Source organism: Dipodomys merriami, unplaced genomic scaffold (genome assembly GCF_024711535.1).
Source record: "Dipodomys merriami isolate MVZ:Mamm:240054 unplaced genomic scaffold, mDipMer1.0.p SCAF_271, whole genome shotgun sequence".
In the NCBI taxonomy this organism is placed as follows: Eukaryota; Metazoa; Chordata; class Mammalia; order Rodentia; family Heteromyidae; genus Dipodomys; species Dipodomys merriami.
In genome coordinates, this window is record NW_027204171.1 from 1,405,111 (window position 1) to 1,420,000 (window position 14,890).

The 14,890-nt window shown below is 51.7% G+C and overlaps 1 protein-coding gene and 1 long non-coding RNA gene across 4 annotated transcripts in view; one reads left to right on the forward strand and one right to left on the reverse strand.

Annotated features, from left to right (window-relative positions):
* Nucleotides 1-628: 628 nt before the first annotated feature.
* Hrh2 (histamine receptor H2) overlaps nucleotides 629-14,890 on the reverse strand; it is a 21,091-nt gene continuing 6,829 nt past the window's right edge. Inside the window, exons 2-3 of one of the 3 annotated variants that reach the window (XM_070036539.1) lie at nucleotides 11,454-13,234; nucleotides 629-3,682 (exon numbers count right to left, since the gene is read on the reverse strand). In XM_070036539.1, the coding sequence (XP_069892640.1) occupies nucleotides 3,487-3,682; nucleotides 11,454-12,526 (1,269 nt within the window). In that variant the 5' untranslated portion in view covers nucleotides 12,527-13,234 and the 3' untranslated portion in view covers nucleotides 629-3,486. Of the gene's footprint in view, nucleotides 3,683-6,032; nucleotides 6,350-11,449; nucleotides 13,235-14,890 lie in introns of those variants that run through there. The other 2 variants (XM_070036540.1, XM_070036541.1) reach the window with 2 other exon arrangements.
* Nucleotides 5,999-14,890, forward strand: part of LOC138837609 (uncharacterized) — a 12,508-nt gene continuing 3,616 nt past the window's right edge. Inside the window, exons 1-2 of the long non-coding RNA XR_011375358.1 lie at nucleotides 5,999-6,071; nucleotides 6,168-6,257. This is a non-coding gene — a long non-coding RNA (uncharacterized lncRNA). The remainder of the gene's footprint in view (nucleotides 6,072-6,167; nucleotides 6,258-14,890) is intronic.

The window sequence follows — 14,890 nt, forward strand, 5'->3', positions numbered from 1 at the left end:
CTGGTTACTCACGCTTGTCCTCCTACTACTCAGGAGGCTGAGATCTGAGGATCATGGTTCGAAGCCAGCCCAGGCAGGAAAGTCCATGAGACTCTTATCTTCAATGAACCACCAGAAAGCTGGAAGTGGAGCTGTAGCTTAAAGTGGTAGAACGCTAGCCTTGGGAAAAAGAGCTCAGGGACAGTGCCCAGGCCCTGAGTTCAAGCCCCACAACTGACAAAAAAAAAAAAGAACATTTGTTTTGTAAATGCAAGGGCCCTGAGCTCAACCCCTAGTACTGAAGAAAAAAAAAATAATAGAAGAGAAAGACAAGAAACACAGAAGTGAAAGACGTTTTAAAGAAAGAAAAAGGAAATCAAAAGAACAAATAATGAAAGAAGAGAAAGAAAAGACTAAAAAAAAAAAAGGAAAGAAAGAAAAGAAGTGAGAGAGAAAAGCTTTTTAAGGACAGAAAAGGAAAGCTGGAAAATGTCCTTACTTTTCAAGACAAATTTCAACTTGGATTTTACCCCAGAATTTTTTTTTAAATACTTCTATTTCCTACATCAAGGTATCGCGTGATAACGTGCAGACGATTTCCTTTCCAGGAAGTTAGAGGGGGAAATCAAGGCAACAGCAATCTGTTTCACTAGGTTTATTGGAACTCGATAGAAACACAGAACATGGATTCAGGGCCCCGTCTCCCCTAGACGCTCCTCTTCCCAACAGCGTGCACACAACTTCCGCATCTGGCAGAGACTCTGTGAAGGACCACCATGGCTCAGACACAGACTTACAGCGCCTGTTGTCTGCAGGGGCTATGGGGGAGGACAGAGGCACTTGGGCTCAGATCTATGACCAGAGTATGGCAGGTGGACCTCTAATCCTTCATGGTAATCTAGAGATCCAACTGCCTCAGACTCACAACCAAGTTTCCAGGGGATTTGTGTGGCTCCCAGATGAAATCCTGCTTAAGAGACGAAGGCATCTCTAAGGATCCTCAGAGCACCAGAGCAAACCAACCTCCATGTGTGTTTGCAGATTTGCTGTGCAAAGGGGTCAGCATTGACCCTATTCGACCGAATGTCTGCTCAGTCCCTACTTGGGTCTAGCGCTCTTCTAGATGGGACAAAAAGTCAGCAAAATGAAGGCGGTGTGAAGCCCGGTACTGTAGCTCACGCCTGTAATCCCGTCTACTCAGGAGGCTGAGAACTGAGGATCGTGGTTGGAAGCCTGCCTGGGCAGGAAAGTCTGTGAGACTCTGATCTCCAATGAACCCCAGGAAAAAACAAATCAAACCCAGAAGTGGTGCTTGCAATGGCAGTGACATAAATAAAAAATAAATAAATAAATAAAGAGGAGAAGGCCAGGATTTGAGGGGAGGGAAGGGCAGGAGGAGGTTGGGAAGATTAGAACTCTAGACCCAGGATAAACAAGGGAATGGGCCCAGGTTAACCTTTACCCCCCTGGAAGCCCAGTGTGGGTCTCTCCCCCTCTCCCTTCCCCAAGAAGGGAGCGTTAGGAGAGGAGCAGGGATAAGGAGAAGATGGAGACTGTGAAGAGGAGCAGGGATACGGAGAAGGTGCAGACTGTGATTGTGGATAAGCTAAATCAAGATGAAGGGTTTTGGATACATCCAGATGGAACAGCGAGTCTCCAAGGAAGTTAGGAATCTGGGGAAGTTCTTCGGGTGTAGATCTGGGGTGTAGATGAACTCATGGGGGGGGGGAAGATGTTAGGGTGAGAAGGAACAGCTCGGGGCAGGGACCTTGGGGTGGCCATGTCTGATAGCTTGGAGGAGGGGAGGTAACGGATTTCCAAGAGTATTAAAGTTGAGTGGCCCGGTGCAGTGGCTCACGCCTGCCATCCAAGCAAGTCAGGAGGCTGAGATCTGAGGATCGCAGCTCAAAGCCGGCCCTGGGGGCAGGCAAGTCCCATGAGACCCTTTGTCACCCACGAATCATCCAAAAGCCGGAAGTGGAGCGGTGGGCTCCAGTGGTAGAGTCAGCCTGGAATGGCAAAAGTTACAGGACAGAAGCCGACTCCCTGAGTTCGAGCCCCAGGATGGGTACAAAAATAAAAATGAAAAAAAAAAAAAAGAGCACAAAATCGTTGAGGATGGGGATGGGGGTGGGGTGGGGATTTGAGGGTCTCAGAAGCCAAGAGAAAGAAAAGAATGGCTGTGGGAGTGGGGGTGGCAATGGTCGCCAGCAGAGGGCGCTGGGGGGCCGAGGCCCTCACATGCAGTTTCTATGTTTCCCCACACGGGCTCACTGCACCCCGCTTTCTGATGGTGGTTAAGCACCAGCAGGGGGCTGACGGGCGTGTGAAGGGATCTCTGGGGCTAAGACAAGAAATACACTGACCTCTCTTCTGAGAGTCAGAGTAGTGTCGTTTTTTTTTAAAGGGCATGGGCAAGACTTCAGTATTGCTTCTCACCCATTCATTCATCCATCCACCCATCTATCCGCCTGTCCATCCACCCATTTATCATCCATCATTCACCCATCCATCTACCCATCTCTCACCCATCCATCCATCATCCAACTCTCCATCCACACATCTATTAATTATATCATCCATCCACCACCCATCCATCGGTCCACATACTCACCCACCCATCCATTCATTTATCATCCATCCATCCATCCATCCACTCAACCATCCATCCATCATCCACCCATCCATCCACTCATCCATCTGTCTATCTATCCACCCATCTATCATCCATCCACTCAACCATCCATCCATCATCCACCCATCCATCCATCTACCCATCCACTCACATTACCATCCATCATCCATCCATCCACCCATCATCCATCTACCCATCCACTCATCCATCCATCCACCTACCTATCCACAAACTTATGACCCATCCATCCATCCATCCACCCACATTACCATCCATCCATCCATCCATCCACCCATCCACTCATCCATCCATCTACCCACCCACCCATCCGAAAAATACTGAGTCTCTCCTATGCTCCACACACACGTCTTACCTGAGTGACCTCAGGTGGGCCCTATACTTCCCTGAGCCTCAGTTTCTCCTTCTGAAACCTTACATGTGTATCAAGAGCTTATGCCAATGACCCACCTAGTACACAGTAAGGCAGTTTTTGTGCCTTCCCTTCCCCATCCTCTATCCTGCAGCCTCCTGCTCTGTCTTGCTCGGAGAACACACACACACACACACACACTCATCCATGTCACCCTCACACACACGCATGCGCGCATGCTTGCTGTCCGGCCATCTCTGCGCATGTCGAGGGCCAGCACCGTCGTGAACACTGATCCGTGGTGTTCAGCCCAGAAAAGGCTGGACTCCTGTGGGGCCATGTTGGACTCGGCAGCCTGGTCCACCCTGGGGCGGAGGCTTACAGCGCCCTCCCCCGAAGGCTCCTCCCAAGTAGTTTTTTTTTTTGGGGGGGCTGGGTCCTGAGGGCTCCAGGGGTGATGTTGCAGGGATCAGGAGCGGTATCTCCAGTGCCTGGCCCAGGTCTAGACAGTCTTCGAGGGCAGGGCCTGCAGGACTTCTTTGGAGGACTCCTTCTCCGTCTCCCCAGACAGTGACCCCTCCGGGGATAGCTCCTCCGGGGGGCTTCCTGGGGGTCTCTGGAGGATCCCGAGCCCCCACAGACTCTTGCAGCAGCTCAAGAGACTGCTGGAGCAGGTGGTACAGGACAGAGCCGGCCTCCTGTGGACACACAAACATGTCAGGACAGGCGCCATCTTGTGGGCCAGAGACGAGACTCTAGGTTGTTGCTGCCAAGCCCCGCCCAGGGGAGAAAATCCACTGTGCTTTCTCATGGCAGCCAGGAACTTCTTCCTCACTCTGGTGGGTTGGACCCCAGTGGGCTTGGACTCAGGGCCTGGGCGCTGTCCCTGAGTTTCTTTTTGCTCAAGGCGAGCGCTCTACCACTCTGAGCCACAGCACCACTTCTCGTTTTTCTGGGGGTTCACTGGAGATCAGAGTCGCATGGACTTTCCTGCCCGGGCTGGCTTTGAACTGCGATCCTCAGATCTCAGCCTCCTGAGGCATGAGCCTCTGGCTTCTAGCTCAGTATCCCAACTACGCTTCCTGTTTCTGTGCCTTAGTCAAATTGCTTAGCTTCTCTGAGCCTCAAGTAGAGGCAAATGTCTGCCTTCCCTGTGTATTCTTGAAGGAACTCAAGTGTGGCCAAATTATATCTACCAAAAAGCATCCCCCACGAAGCAGGAAGTAAATTCACATTTGCTAGTCCCATAACCATTAAAAAAAAATCTCTGGGGGTGAGGATTGAACCCAGGACCTCGTGTATATCAGACGGATGCTCTCCCACTGAGCTACACAGCCAGTGCTGCTTTTCCTGGAGCTGAATGAGAGTGATTGCTGAGCATCTTCAGCATGCCTTGCATTGCTAGAACCCTCCTTCTCCTTCCATGTCCCCATGAGGCTTTGTGAGCAAGGACACAGCCTGTGGCTTCTTTCCAACACACAGGTGAGTACCAGGCCCAACACGCCTCACCTTGACCCGCACCTCAAGGTCACACCCTTAGTATTCCGCAGCCTTCCAATGTTCCCTCCCATGTTAGCAATGTACATATTTGACCAGGCAGGCATCTGACCTTGGACAGACACAGATGCAGCCTTGAGCAGAGACCTCTTACTGAAATGATTTAAACTGGGAAGGTGGCTCAGTGGTAGGGTGCTTGCTTAGCATGCATGAAGCCCCAGGTTCGATTCCTCAGTACCACATATACAGAAAAAGCCGGAAGTGGCGCTGTGGCTCAAGTGGTAGAGTGCTAGCCTTGAGCACAGACAGGCTCAGGGACAGCGCTCAGGCCCTGAGTTCAAGGCCCAGGCCTGGCAAACAAAAACAAAAACTTGAACTTCAATGTTTCTTTCCCTCAACCTTGTTCTCCATTCCTTGGAGGGGCTCTGCCACTCACTCTATTTTACCGAGTTTGACCAGAAACTCTCTGTAGATTGAAATCTACAGATGCCCGAAAGAAATGTTCACGTTGGAATTGTTGTACAGAGAGAGTGTCAAAATCTATTCAACCACCAGGGGGCAGGAGCCAGCAGCAGAACCCTGGCCTTGGGTGCTTTACTGCTTGAGCCATACCTCCACAGCCCCTTTAGGCACGTGTTATTTTGCAGATAGGGCTGTTTTGTTTTGTTTTTTTTTTCTCTTTAAGTCTAGGCTGGCCTGGACACAATCCTCCTATTTACGTATCTCACGTAGCTGGGCTATCAGGTGCATACTCGATTTGTTTTCTTTTTTGGTTGAGATGGGTGGGCTGGCGTGGGGCAGGTCCCCTGAACTCTTCCTGTCGTCTGTTTCCTAAGCTGGCCTCACACTGTGATCCTCCAGATGGCAGCCTCCTGAATGGATTAGGATTTCACACGTGAACCGTTGGAGCCTCCCCCGTCCCCCTTTAATCGATGGTTGGATGGTAAACTTCTCTGATTTTTGGTGCATGTCTGGGCAGCGGCCTCTGAGTTCTCCCAGGATCCTCCTCTCCCTCCAGACTCCTTTTTTGTTTTCCCCCTGGGCTTTGGCGTTTATTTCCCTGGGTTATCTGACAGTTTGTTCTGTTCTTAGCCATGGTGGACACTGGATCTGTTATCCACCTCCCATCTCAGGTCAAAGGAGGTTTTCATATGGAGGAATGAAGGCAGTGATTCTGCCAGCCTCGCTCCTCAGGAGGCTGAGATCTGAGGATCGCGGCTGGAGGCCAGCCCAGGCAGGAAAGTCCGTGAGACTCCTATCTCCAATGAACCACCAAAAAAAAAAAAGAAAAGAAAAAAAAAGCTGGAAGTGGAGCTGTGTGTGGCTCACGTGGTAGAGCACCAGCCTTGAGCTAAAATAAAAATAAAAATAACAAGCAAAGGGACAGCTTCTAGGCCCTCTCGGAGTGGCTCAGCCTTGGATGGATGGGAAGAGATTTTTGGCCTCTTGATTGCTTCTGCCTGGCTCCTCCCCCCCCCCCCCCAGTCCCTGGTTAACACTTTCTTCTCCCCCATAGTCCCCCACCAAGACCTCATCAGAACCCTGCACACTTTCGAGATCTTGCTACCCACATGACTTCAAGAAAGCAAGGTAACTGAGCCGCGGCGAAACCGGCAAAGAGGTGTAGAGGGCTTGAAATATCTTTCTTTTTCCCGGTGACTCTGTTTCCACAAACTCTGTTTCCAGGAAAGAAACCAACAGGAAAAGAAAATCGTATCTCAGCCTCTTTGCACGGAGTTGCTCATCGTAGGGCAGCAAAGCCGGGGACAGCCGCAGGTAAACCTCCTGATCAATCCCAGATCTCTTCACAGGAGACCTGTCATTCAAGGCTGGGCCTCCAGGCTGGCTTCAAACACAGCACCCCGGTTCTGGAAACGAGAAATTCTCTCTACCAGGCCAGTGTGTCCTGGGGGTGTCACAGTGGAGCAGGGGCTGGGGGGTGGGGAGCACTTCTGGGGCTCTGAGGGCCCCCTCCCCCTACACACTTCCTCTTTCTGATTTCCTGTAGGGGCAGGAATGGGGGATGGGCGCGTCTCATTCCTCCAGCTCTCTGCAGAGGGGGCTGGAAGAGGAGGGGTTAACTTTGAGCTGCTCCCTTTGGGGAGGAGGGAGGAGATCATAAAGAAGAGCCAGCTTTAAGGACGGGCCTCTAAGCCTTCCTAGGGGATCAAAAGGTAGGGGGTCTCCAGGCAGACAGCCCTGACACCCCAGGCAGAGAGTTGGTGAAGGGGAAACAAAGCTTTGGAAAGGAAGGGAAAGAAAAAGCGAACACAGGAGGAATGGAAAGGAAGGAGTCAGGCCCCGGTGGCTCACGCCTGTCATCCCAGCTCCTTAGGAGGCTGAGATCGGAGGATGCTGGTTCAAAGCCATCCTAAGCAGGAAAGTCCATGAGACTCTTATCTCCAATTAAACAGCAGAAAGCTGGAAGTGGAGCTGTGGCTCAAGGGGTAGAGCGTTCACCTTGAGCCACAAAGTTCAAGAATAGTATCCACGGGCTGGGAAGGTGGCTCAGTGGTAGAGTGCTTGCCTTGTATGCCTGAGGCCCTGGGTTCGATTCCTCAGCACCACATAAGAAAGAAGCCGGAAGTGGCGCTGTGGCTCAACTGGTAGAGCGCTAGCCTTGAGCTGAAGAGCTGAGGGACAGCGCCCAGGCCCAGAGTTCAGGCCCCACGACCGGAACCCACCCCCCCAAAAAAATAATAGTATCCAGTCCCTGAGATCAAACCCCAGGACTGGCACACAAAAAAGAAAGAAAGAAAGAAAGAAAGAAAGAAAGAAAGAAAGAAGGAGAGAGAGAAAGAGGGAGAGAGAGAAAGACAGACAGAAAGAAAGAAAGAAAGAAAAGAAAAGAAAAGAATAGACAAATCTACAGAGATGGAAAACAGACATAATGGTTAACTCCAGTGCAAGGTGCCTGGAATAAGATGTAGGAATTGGTCACCAATTGGGTCAGGGTTTGTTTTGGGGGGTAGGAATAAAGATGTTCCCCAAAGTGATCACAAGGATAGCTACCCAAATCTAGAAACTTACTGTGGTGCACTTTAGATTTTTTTTTTTGTTTTGGCCAGTCCTGAAGCTTGAACTCAGGGCCTGGGCACTGTCCTTGAACATCTTTTGCTCAAGGTTAGCACTCTACCACTTGAGCCACAGCTCCACTTCCGGCTTTTTCTGTGTCTGTGGTGCTGAGGAATCGAACCCAGGGCTTCATGCATGCTAGGCAAGCACTCTACCACTGAGCCAACTTCCCAGCCCCTTGTTATACACTTCAGATCTGTGACTTATGTAGAATAGGAAAGAAGAAGAAGGAGGAGGGGAAGAAAGAGGAGGAGGAGGAGGAGGAGGAGGAGAGATGGTCAGAAAGACGGGAATAAGGAAAAGCTGGAGATTCATGTATTCATGGTCCCACGTTCGGGGAATGATAGTGTGTGTATGGCACACAGAAGAAAGGAAAGAAAGAAAGAAACAAGAAAATGAATCAGAAGAGCTGTTCAGGAGTTCCAAGAGCGAGAGCAGTTTAGAAAACCAGCTTCCTCTGGGGCCTGTGGTGGCGGGACTAACAAGTCTAGGCCTAGGGCAGGAAGTTCCTTTGTACACCCTGGCTCTTCTGCAGAAGTGTGCGTCAGCGTGGGTCACACACCAGGTTCTGCCACACCTCCTTTGCCGGTTACAACCTCCTCATCTTCTTTCTATTTAGTCAGTTATTCTATTTTTGTGCCCATCCTGGGGCTTGAACTCAGAGCCTAGTGGTGCTTCTGAATTATTGTTACTATTACTATTATTATTATTTTGCTCAAGGCTAGCCTCATTGCCACTCCCGGTTTTCTGGGTGTGGTTCCTTGGAGAGAGAAGAGTCTCGCTGGCTTTCTTGCCCTGGCTGGCTTCGAACTGCCATCCTCACACCTCAGCCTTCCTGAGTTGCTAGGATGACAGATAGGAGCCGGAACTCCGTTTTTAATGCAAATTAGCTATGAGCCTCTTCCAAGCCTGTCCATCACAGCGTGGGGGGCGGGGCTTAGCAATTCCCCCCCTCCCCTCTCTCCCTCTCCTCCTCTCCCAAGGCTTTTCTGGATTGGGCCTCTCCCACCAGGACTCCTAGCAATCGATGACCTTCAAAGCTCAAGAACAAGGGGAGACCCATGAGCTCTGATCTCCGATCTCTCTCTTTCTGTGTTTCTGCAACTTTCCTCTTTGAGACTTGGTTTCCTGATCCTAGCGCATTTCTCAGGGTTCTTGGCTGGGGAGGCGGGGGGGGGGGGGGTAATGGGTGGCTAGGATGGAGGAATTATTGTTGTCCTAGCCCCAGACTGGCTGGCTGGGTACCAGGCCCAGGGAATCTGGGATATCCAGGAGTTTCGTGTGTGTGTGTGTGTGTGTGTGTGTGTGTGTGTGCGCGCGCGCGTGCATGGGGGGGGTAGACATTAGACTGGTGGAATAAATGAAATGAGATGGCCCTGTGGGATGGGACAACTTGTTGGACCTCCAAAGAAGCTGGCACCTGTGCTAAGTGCTGGGCTGGGCCTTGAGAACTGGGGTAAGGGCTTTCACACTGGATTCCGGGGAGCTACACAGAGGTGAGGTGCAACCCAATTTACCTTGGGAAGGTCAGTGGTTCTTTGGCAGGCACCTGGTTGGGGCCCCAAGATTCCAGGTGCCTGGGTGCAGCCAAGCCCTGGGGTACAGACACAGGGCTTCCCCTTCCCCTCCACCCCCAGGCAGGAATGAGGAAGAGGCACACCCCGGAAAGGAAACTGATAGGCCGGCTGCCCGTGAGTCTTATCTCTTCACCTTGGGAGGTGATGGGAACGGATGCCAAAGGACCCAAAGGACACTGGGCAAGGTCCAAGACTCTCCCTTGGCAAACCTCTCCCCCCTCCCCCCCCCCGTAGATCTACCCAGTGTGTGCCTCAGTTTCCCCTTCTGGTTTTTGTTTTTGAGGACTGGGACTGAGGTGTTGGTGTCAACTAGGGGCCAAGGTTCAACTCCAAGTCTGGGCAGCATCCCACCACTGAAAGAGTCACCCCGGGTGTAAGGGCAGCCGGGGTTGGGTTGGGATGTCAGCTCATGGCAGCCATTTTGTGGCTAGGAGGTCCGGGGGAACAGACTTTGAGAAACCATTTCTCTTTTCCAAAAGAGGACAGCCAGGCCTCGGCTTTGGTTGACATGTGCCCCAAACGGTGCCAGGACCTAACCAGACCTTGGCAAATGCTCTCTTTTGTGTGTTTGTAGCCGGTCCTAGGGCTTTGGAGCTCAGGGGCCTGGGTACTATCCCTGAACTTTGTTTTACTTGAGCTATAAGCTCCCCTTGCAGCTTTTGGATGGTTTGTTGGAAAGAAGAGTCTCCCTGCCCTGGCTGGCTTTGAACTTCCATCCTCAGATCTCAGCCTCCTGACTAGCTAGGACCAGGGAGGCCAGCCCTGCCCCCCAGCCCCATCTCTCCTGGTATCTCCCCTGGACCCCCTCCTTCCCCTACAGCAGGGTTAGTCCCCTTGGGAGTTCTTGGCTCTGGCTTTGACCTTCACTTTGACCTTGGTAGTGATAAGGGCTGTGGTTTAACCCTGGTATTTGACCCCAGATAGAGAGCCAGAAGGACGTGTGTTAAGCCAGCTGGGAAGCTGGGAGGAGGGATCTCACTCAGGGACTGAGGGAGTTGTAGGGTCTTGATGGCTTTGGCAATTTGGGGGGGACTAAAATCAACCTCTTGAGATGCCTGGCCTTTCATGTTCTCTGACCTGGCCTGAGGCTCATCAATTGGCTCCTTCCTCTCTACCCAGCCCCCCTCTGTCCACCATTCCTGGACATAGATTGGGGGAGGAGGCTGTGGTCTTTAGGCATATATGATCCTGCCTTAGTCTTGAACTCAGGGCCTGGGCACTGTCCCTTGAGCTTCTTTATGCTCAAGGCTATAGTGATCTACCACTTGAGCCACAATTCTAGCTCTGGTGTGTGTGTGTGTGTGTGTGTGTGTGTGTGTGTGTGTGTGTGTGTGTGTGTGTGTGTGTGTGTGTGTGTGTGTGTGTGTGTGTGTGTGTAGTTTACTAGTGGAGATGAGTCTCAGACTTTCCTGTTGGGGGGGGTTGGCTTTGAACCGTGATCCTCAGATCTGACAGTAGCTGGGATGACAGGCATGAGCCTCTGGTGCCTAGCTACCTGCCTTATTCTTGTGTGACCAGGTGGGCCTTGGCTAGGATGAGAAGAGAAGGTAGGGCTGGGCTGGTAGCTCATGCCTGTAGTCCCAGCTGCTCAGCCATCAGCTCCTGGCCATAAGCTTTTGTTTTAACTTTAAAAATAGGTTAGCAGATTTTTGTCCTTTGTTTTTCTTTTCCTTTCTTTTGGTCCAGGACCTCAGCCTTCTCACCTATAAAGAGCTCTCTTTGGGCTGGGAAGTTGGCTCAGTGGTAGAGCGCTCACCTTGCATGCTTAAGGCCCTGGGTTCGATTCCTCAGCACCACATAAGCAGAAGAAAAAAAAAGCCGGAAGTGGTGCTGTGGCTCAAGTGGTAGAGTGCTAGCCTTGAGCTGAAGAGCTGAGGGACAGCACCCAGGCCCAGAGTTCAAGCACCACGACCGGACCCCCCCCCCCCCAAAAAAAAAAAGAGCTCTCTTTGCAAAACACAAATCTGAAGCTGGGGTGGCAGGGTGCTCAACTTAACCTGTGCCAGGCCCCGGGCTCACACCTGTCATCCTAGCTCCTCAGAAGGCTGAGGTCTGAGGATCACAGTTGAAAGCCAGCTGGGGCAGGAAAGTCCTTGAGACTCCTGTCTCCAATTAAGCACAAAAAAAGAGGCAGAAGTGGAGCTGTGGCTCAAGTGGTAGAACTCAAAAGCTCAGGGACAGAGCCCAGGCCCTGAGTTCAAATCCCAGTCCCAGCACACACACACACACACACACACACTAGTTTAGGGGAAGCCATTGACAGATGATAAAGACATCAAGGCACACATAGCCACCACCCGGCACACAGTGGGTGCCTTACCTGTCTGTGTCTCCTTGGGGAGCTGGGATTTCCTTCCCACTGCTGCACACCTGGAGTTTCAGGGACTTCTCCCCGAGACCCTTGAGCTCTTGCCTTTGGCATCTGTCCATCAGAGAATGATTAGCTCTCAGATACGTGGCAGGGGCTGGCCGGCTGGCCGGCCTGCAGCGGAACAATCGCTGGTAGGCGGTGCGGAAGTCTCTGTTGAGGGCTGCATAGAGGATGGGGTTCAGGGCCGAGTTGGCATAGCCCAGCCACAGCACTATGGCCTCGATCACCTGGTTGATGTCTCCATTGTAGCCTCGGTAGACGAAGACGGTAAAGTACGGGAACCAGCAGACAATGAAAGCCCCCAACACGACCGCCAGCGTCACGGTGGCCTTGTGTTCCCGCACTGTGGCGGCCTGCCACGTGCTAATGTGGTTGATCCTTTTGGCCTGATCCCGGGCGATCTTGAAGATCCGGTAGTAGGTGACGCACATGACCACCAGCGGCAGGTAAAAGGTCACCAGACTGTCCACCAACCCGTACTCTGGGTTTACCTGGACCTTACATTGGTCCGTGGTGTTGTTCAGCCTGCTGGCCTCGGGCCTGCTGTTCCAGCCCAAGTGAATGGACAGGAAAGACAAAGTGATGGAAATGACCCAGATGAACACCAGCGAGATGGCCACGCGGATCGGGGTGACCAGCACGTTGTACCTCAATGGGTCCGTGACAGCACAATAGCGGTCCAGGCTGATCATGAAGAGGTTGAGGATGGAGGCCGTGCACAGCATCACGTCCAGGCTGGTGTAGATATTGCAGAAGATGCTCCCGAAGCTCCACCTGCAAGACAGCTGGTGGACGGCAGAGAAAGGAAGCACCAGGAGCCCCAAAAGTAGATCGGTGACGGCCAAAGACACGATAAAGCAGTTGGTCAGATTCTGGAGATGGCGGTTCAAGCTCACAGCCAGACAGACGACCACGTTGCCAGCCACGGTGATCAGAATGAGGACACTGAGGACCACGCTAAGAGCCACCTTGAAAGGGGTGGAATCTAGACAAAAGGAAGAGGCTGTCCCATTGGGTTCCATGTTGGGGGAGGGGGGAAGGGCTCTACTCCCTCCCTCTCTCTTTCTCTCGTCCACTAGCCCTGGGGCCCAGTTCTTTTGTTAGCTCTAACGACTGCCCAGCCTGGTGCTGGTAGCTCACGCCTGTAATCCCAGCTAGTCAGGAGGCTGAGATTGGAGGATCGTGGTTCAAAGCTACCCAGGAGGGAAGGAAAGTGCGGGGAAACTCTCTTATCACTGATGAACCAGCAAAAAAAAAAAGCCAGCAGTGGAGTTGTGATTCAAGTGGTAGAGCACCAGCCGTGAGTGGAAAAAAACTCAGGGACAGCACCCAGGTTCTGAGTTCCAAGCCCCAGGAGTAGAACAGCAACTACAACAAACAACAACTCCCCCCAAAAAAACCCTGTCCAACTTTGGAGAAAAGTCAATGGCTGGCCCAATGTCATTCTTCTAGAAACAAATCCACAGTCCCAGCCCATCCCCTGAAAAGCCAGCTTCCACCCACGTCTGGGGTGGATCTTCAGTCTCCTGACAGCATGTGGAAACTGAGGCATGGGAGTGTGCATCAGGAGGAGGCTCTGGTTTTAAGCAGGAGGACTCGAATGTAAACAGTGTCATGTCTTTGTCCACAAAGCGTTGTGGCTTTTGCTATGTGGTCACGTCAAGAATTGGAGAACCCCCCCCCTTTTATTGAGGGGGGAGGAGGAGGCTGGGGTCACGGAGAAGTAGGAGCTGAAAAAGAAAAGATTAAATATTGAGAGTCTTGAAAGGAGACCAAGGAGCACATTCATCTCTACTTTTTCTCTGTGGTCTGAGACCAGGACTTGAACTTGGGACCTGAGGTCTATGGATTAACAGGCTCTACCCACTAGGCCACGCCTCCTATCCCAAGCCCACTCATCTCCACAGAATATAAACCAAGCTTCTACCAGCTCCTGCACGGAGTGATTTTGTTTTTTGTTTTTCGTTTTTTTTTTGCAATGTGGAGACCAGAAGTGCCATTTAATCTGATGGTGATGTCAGCAAAGAAGGGATCTTGCGTCTCCTTCTGCTACTCCAGCTGGTTCAGACACCCAACCTTGCAAGCCGGGCTTTTGGGGGTGATTATTTTTAGAAGATCATGTCATTACATAAATAGCCCAAAACAGCATGGGCTTTACCACCGGAGGTTAATTAATTGCAGACTGGCTTGTAGTAAGGATTTGTTTCCTGAGAATCCCTACTTATGATTTAAAAACAAGGTTTTTTTTTTTTTTTTTTTAAATTCCCTGGCGATTTAAAACAATTTTTTAAAAAAAGAAGATTTCACACCAGTCACCCTAGCTAATCAGGAGGCTGAGATCTGAGGATCACAGCTGGAGGCTCATTTTGTTCTGCCACTTGATCCACACCTCCACTTCTAGTTTTCACTGGAGATAAGAGTCTCCATGACTTTCCTGCCTGGGCTGCCTTTGAACCTCCATCCTTGGATCTCAGCCTCCTGAGTAGCTGGGATGACAGGCGTGAGCCACCACCCAACAGGTGCGTGTATGCGCTCACACACACACACACACACACACACACACACACGTGTGTGAAGGAGATGTGCCAGTCTTCCAACCACTTCCGGTCCCACCCACCCCGCTGGGTGGCCACAGAGAGACATTTTTAGTTGTAAGTTTCACGACTTCCTGTTTTCTCTCAGTTTTGCTTTAGTTCTGCTGGGAAAGAAACCTTCCGGAGAATTTTACTCCAGAATTCACTCCCTGACTCCCTTCTCTCCCCTCTCCCCACCTCCCAAGCTCTTTAAGCACAGATGCTTTGGCCAGCCTGCCATTAAAGGCCATTTGTAGCTTGGTCCTGGGGTTACTTCAGTTTCTCCCTGCTGAGTTCTACTTTAATGTCCACATGGGAACTCACATAACTGTCCTGGTCCACTGTGGAAAATGCTAGATCCCATCTGACTCCTTGGCCAGTACCCTATGCTTTCTTTCCTTCCTGGCTTGCTCAGTGAACTCTGGATGCTTCTCCCAAGGCCTGGTCTCCAGCCGCCTCCTCCAGGAAGTCCTCCAAAGGCCCTCTCCAAGCGTTTCCCCTTTGCCTTCCATTTACAGCCGCCCCTGGCATGGAAGTGGGGTGCGGGGGAAGCGGAGGCTGTGGTACAGGAAGGAAGTTGTTTGTTTTTGTCGGTTGTGGGGCCTGAACTCTGGGCCTGGGCACTGTCCCTCAGCTCTTCAGCTCAAGGCGAGCGCTCTACCACTTGAGCCACAGCACCACTTCTGGTTTTCTGGTGGTTCACTGGAGAGAAGAGTCTCACGGACTTGCCTGGCCAGGCTGGCTTGGAACCACCATCCTCAGATCTCAGATCTCTAAGTAATTAGGATGACAGGTGTGAGCCACTGGTGCCCG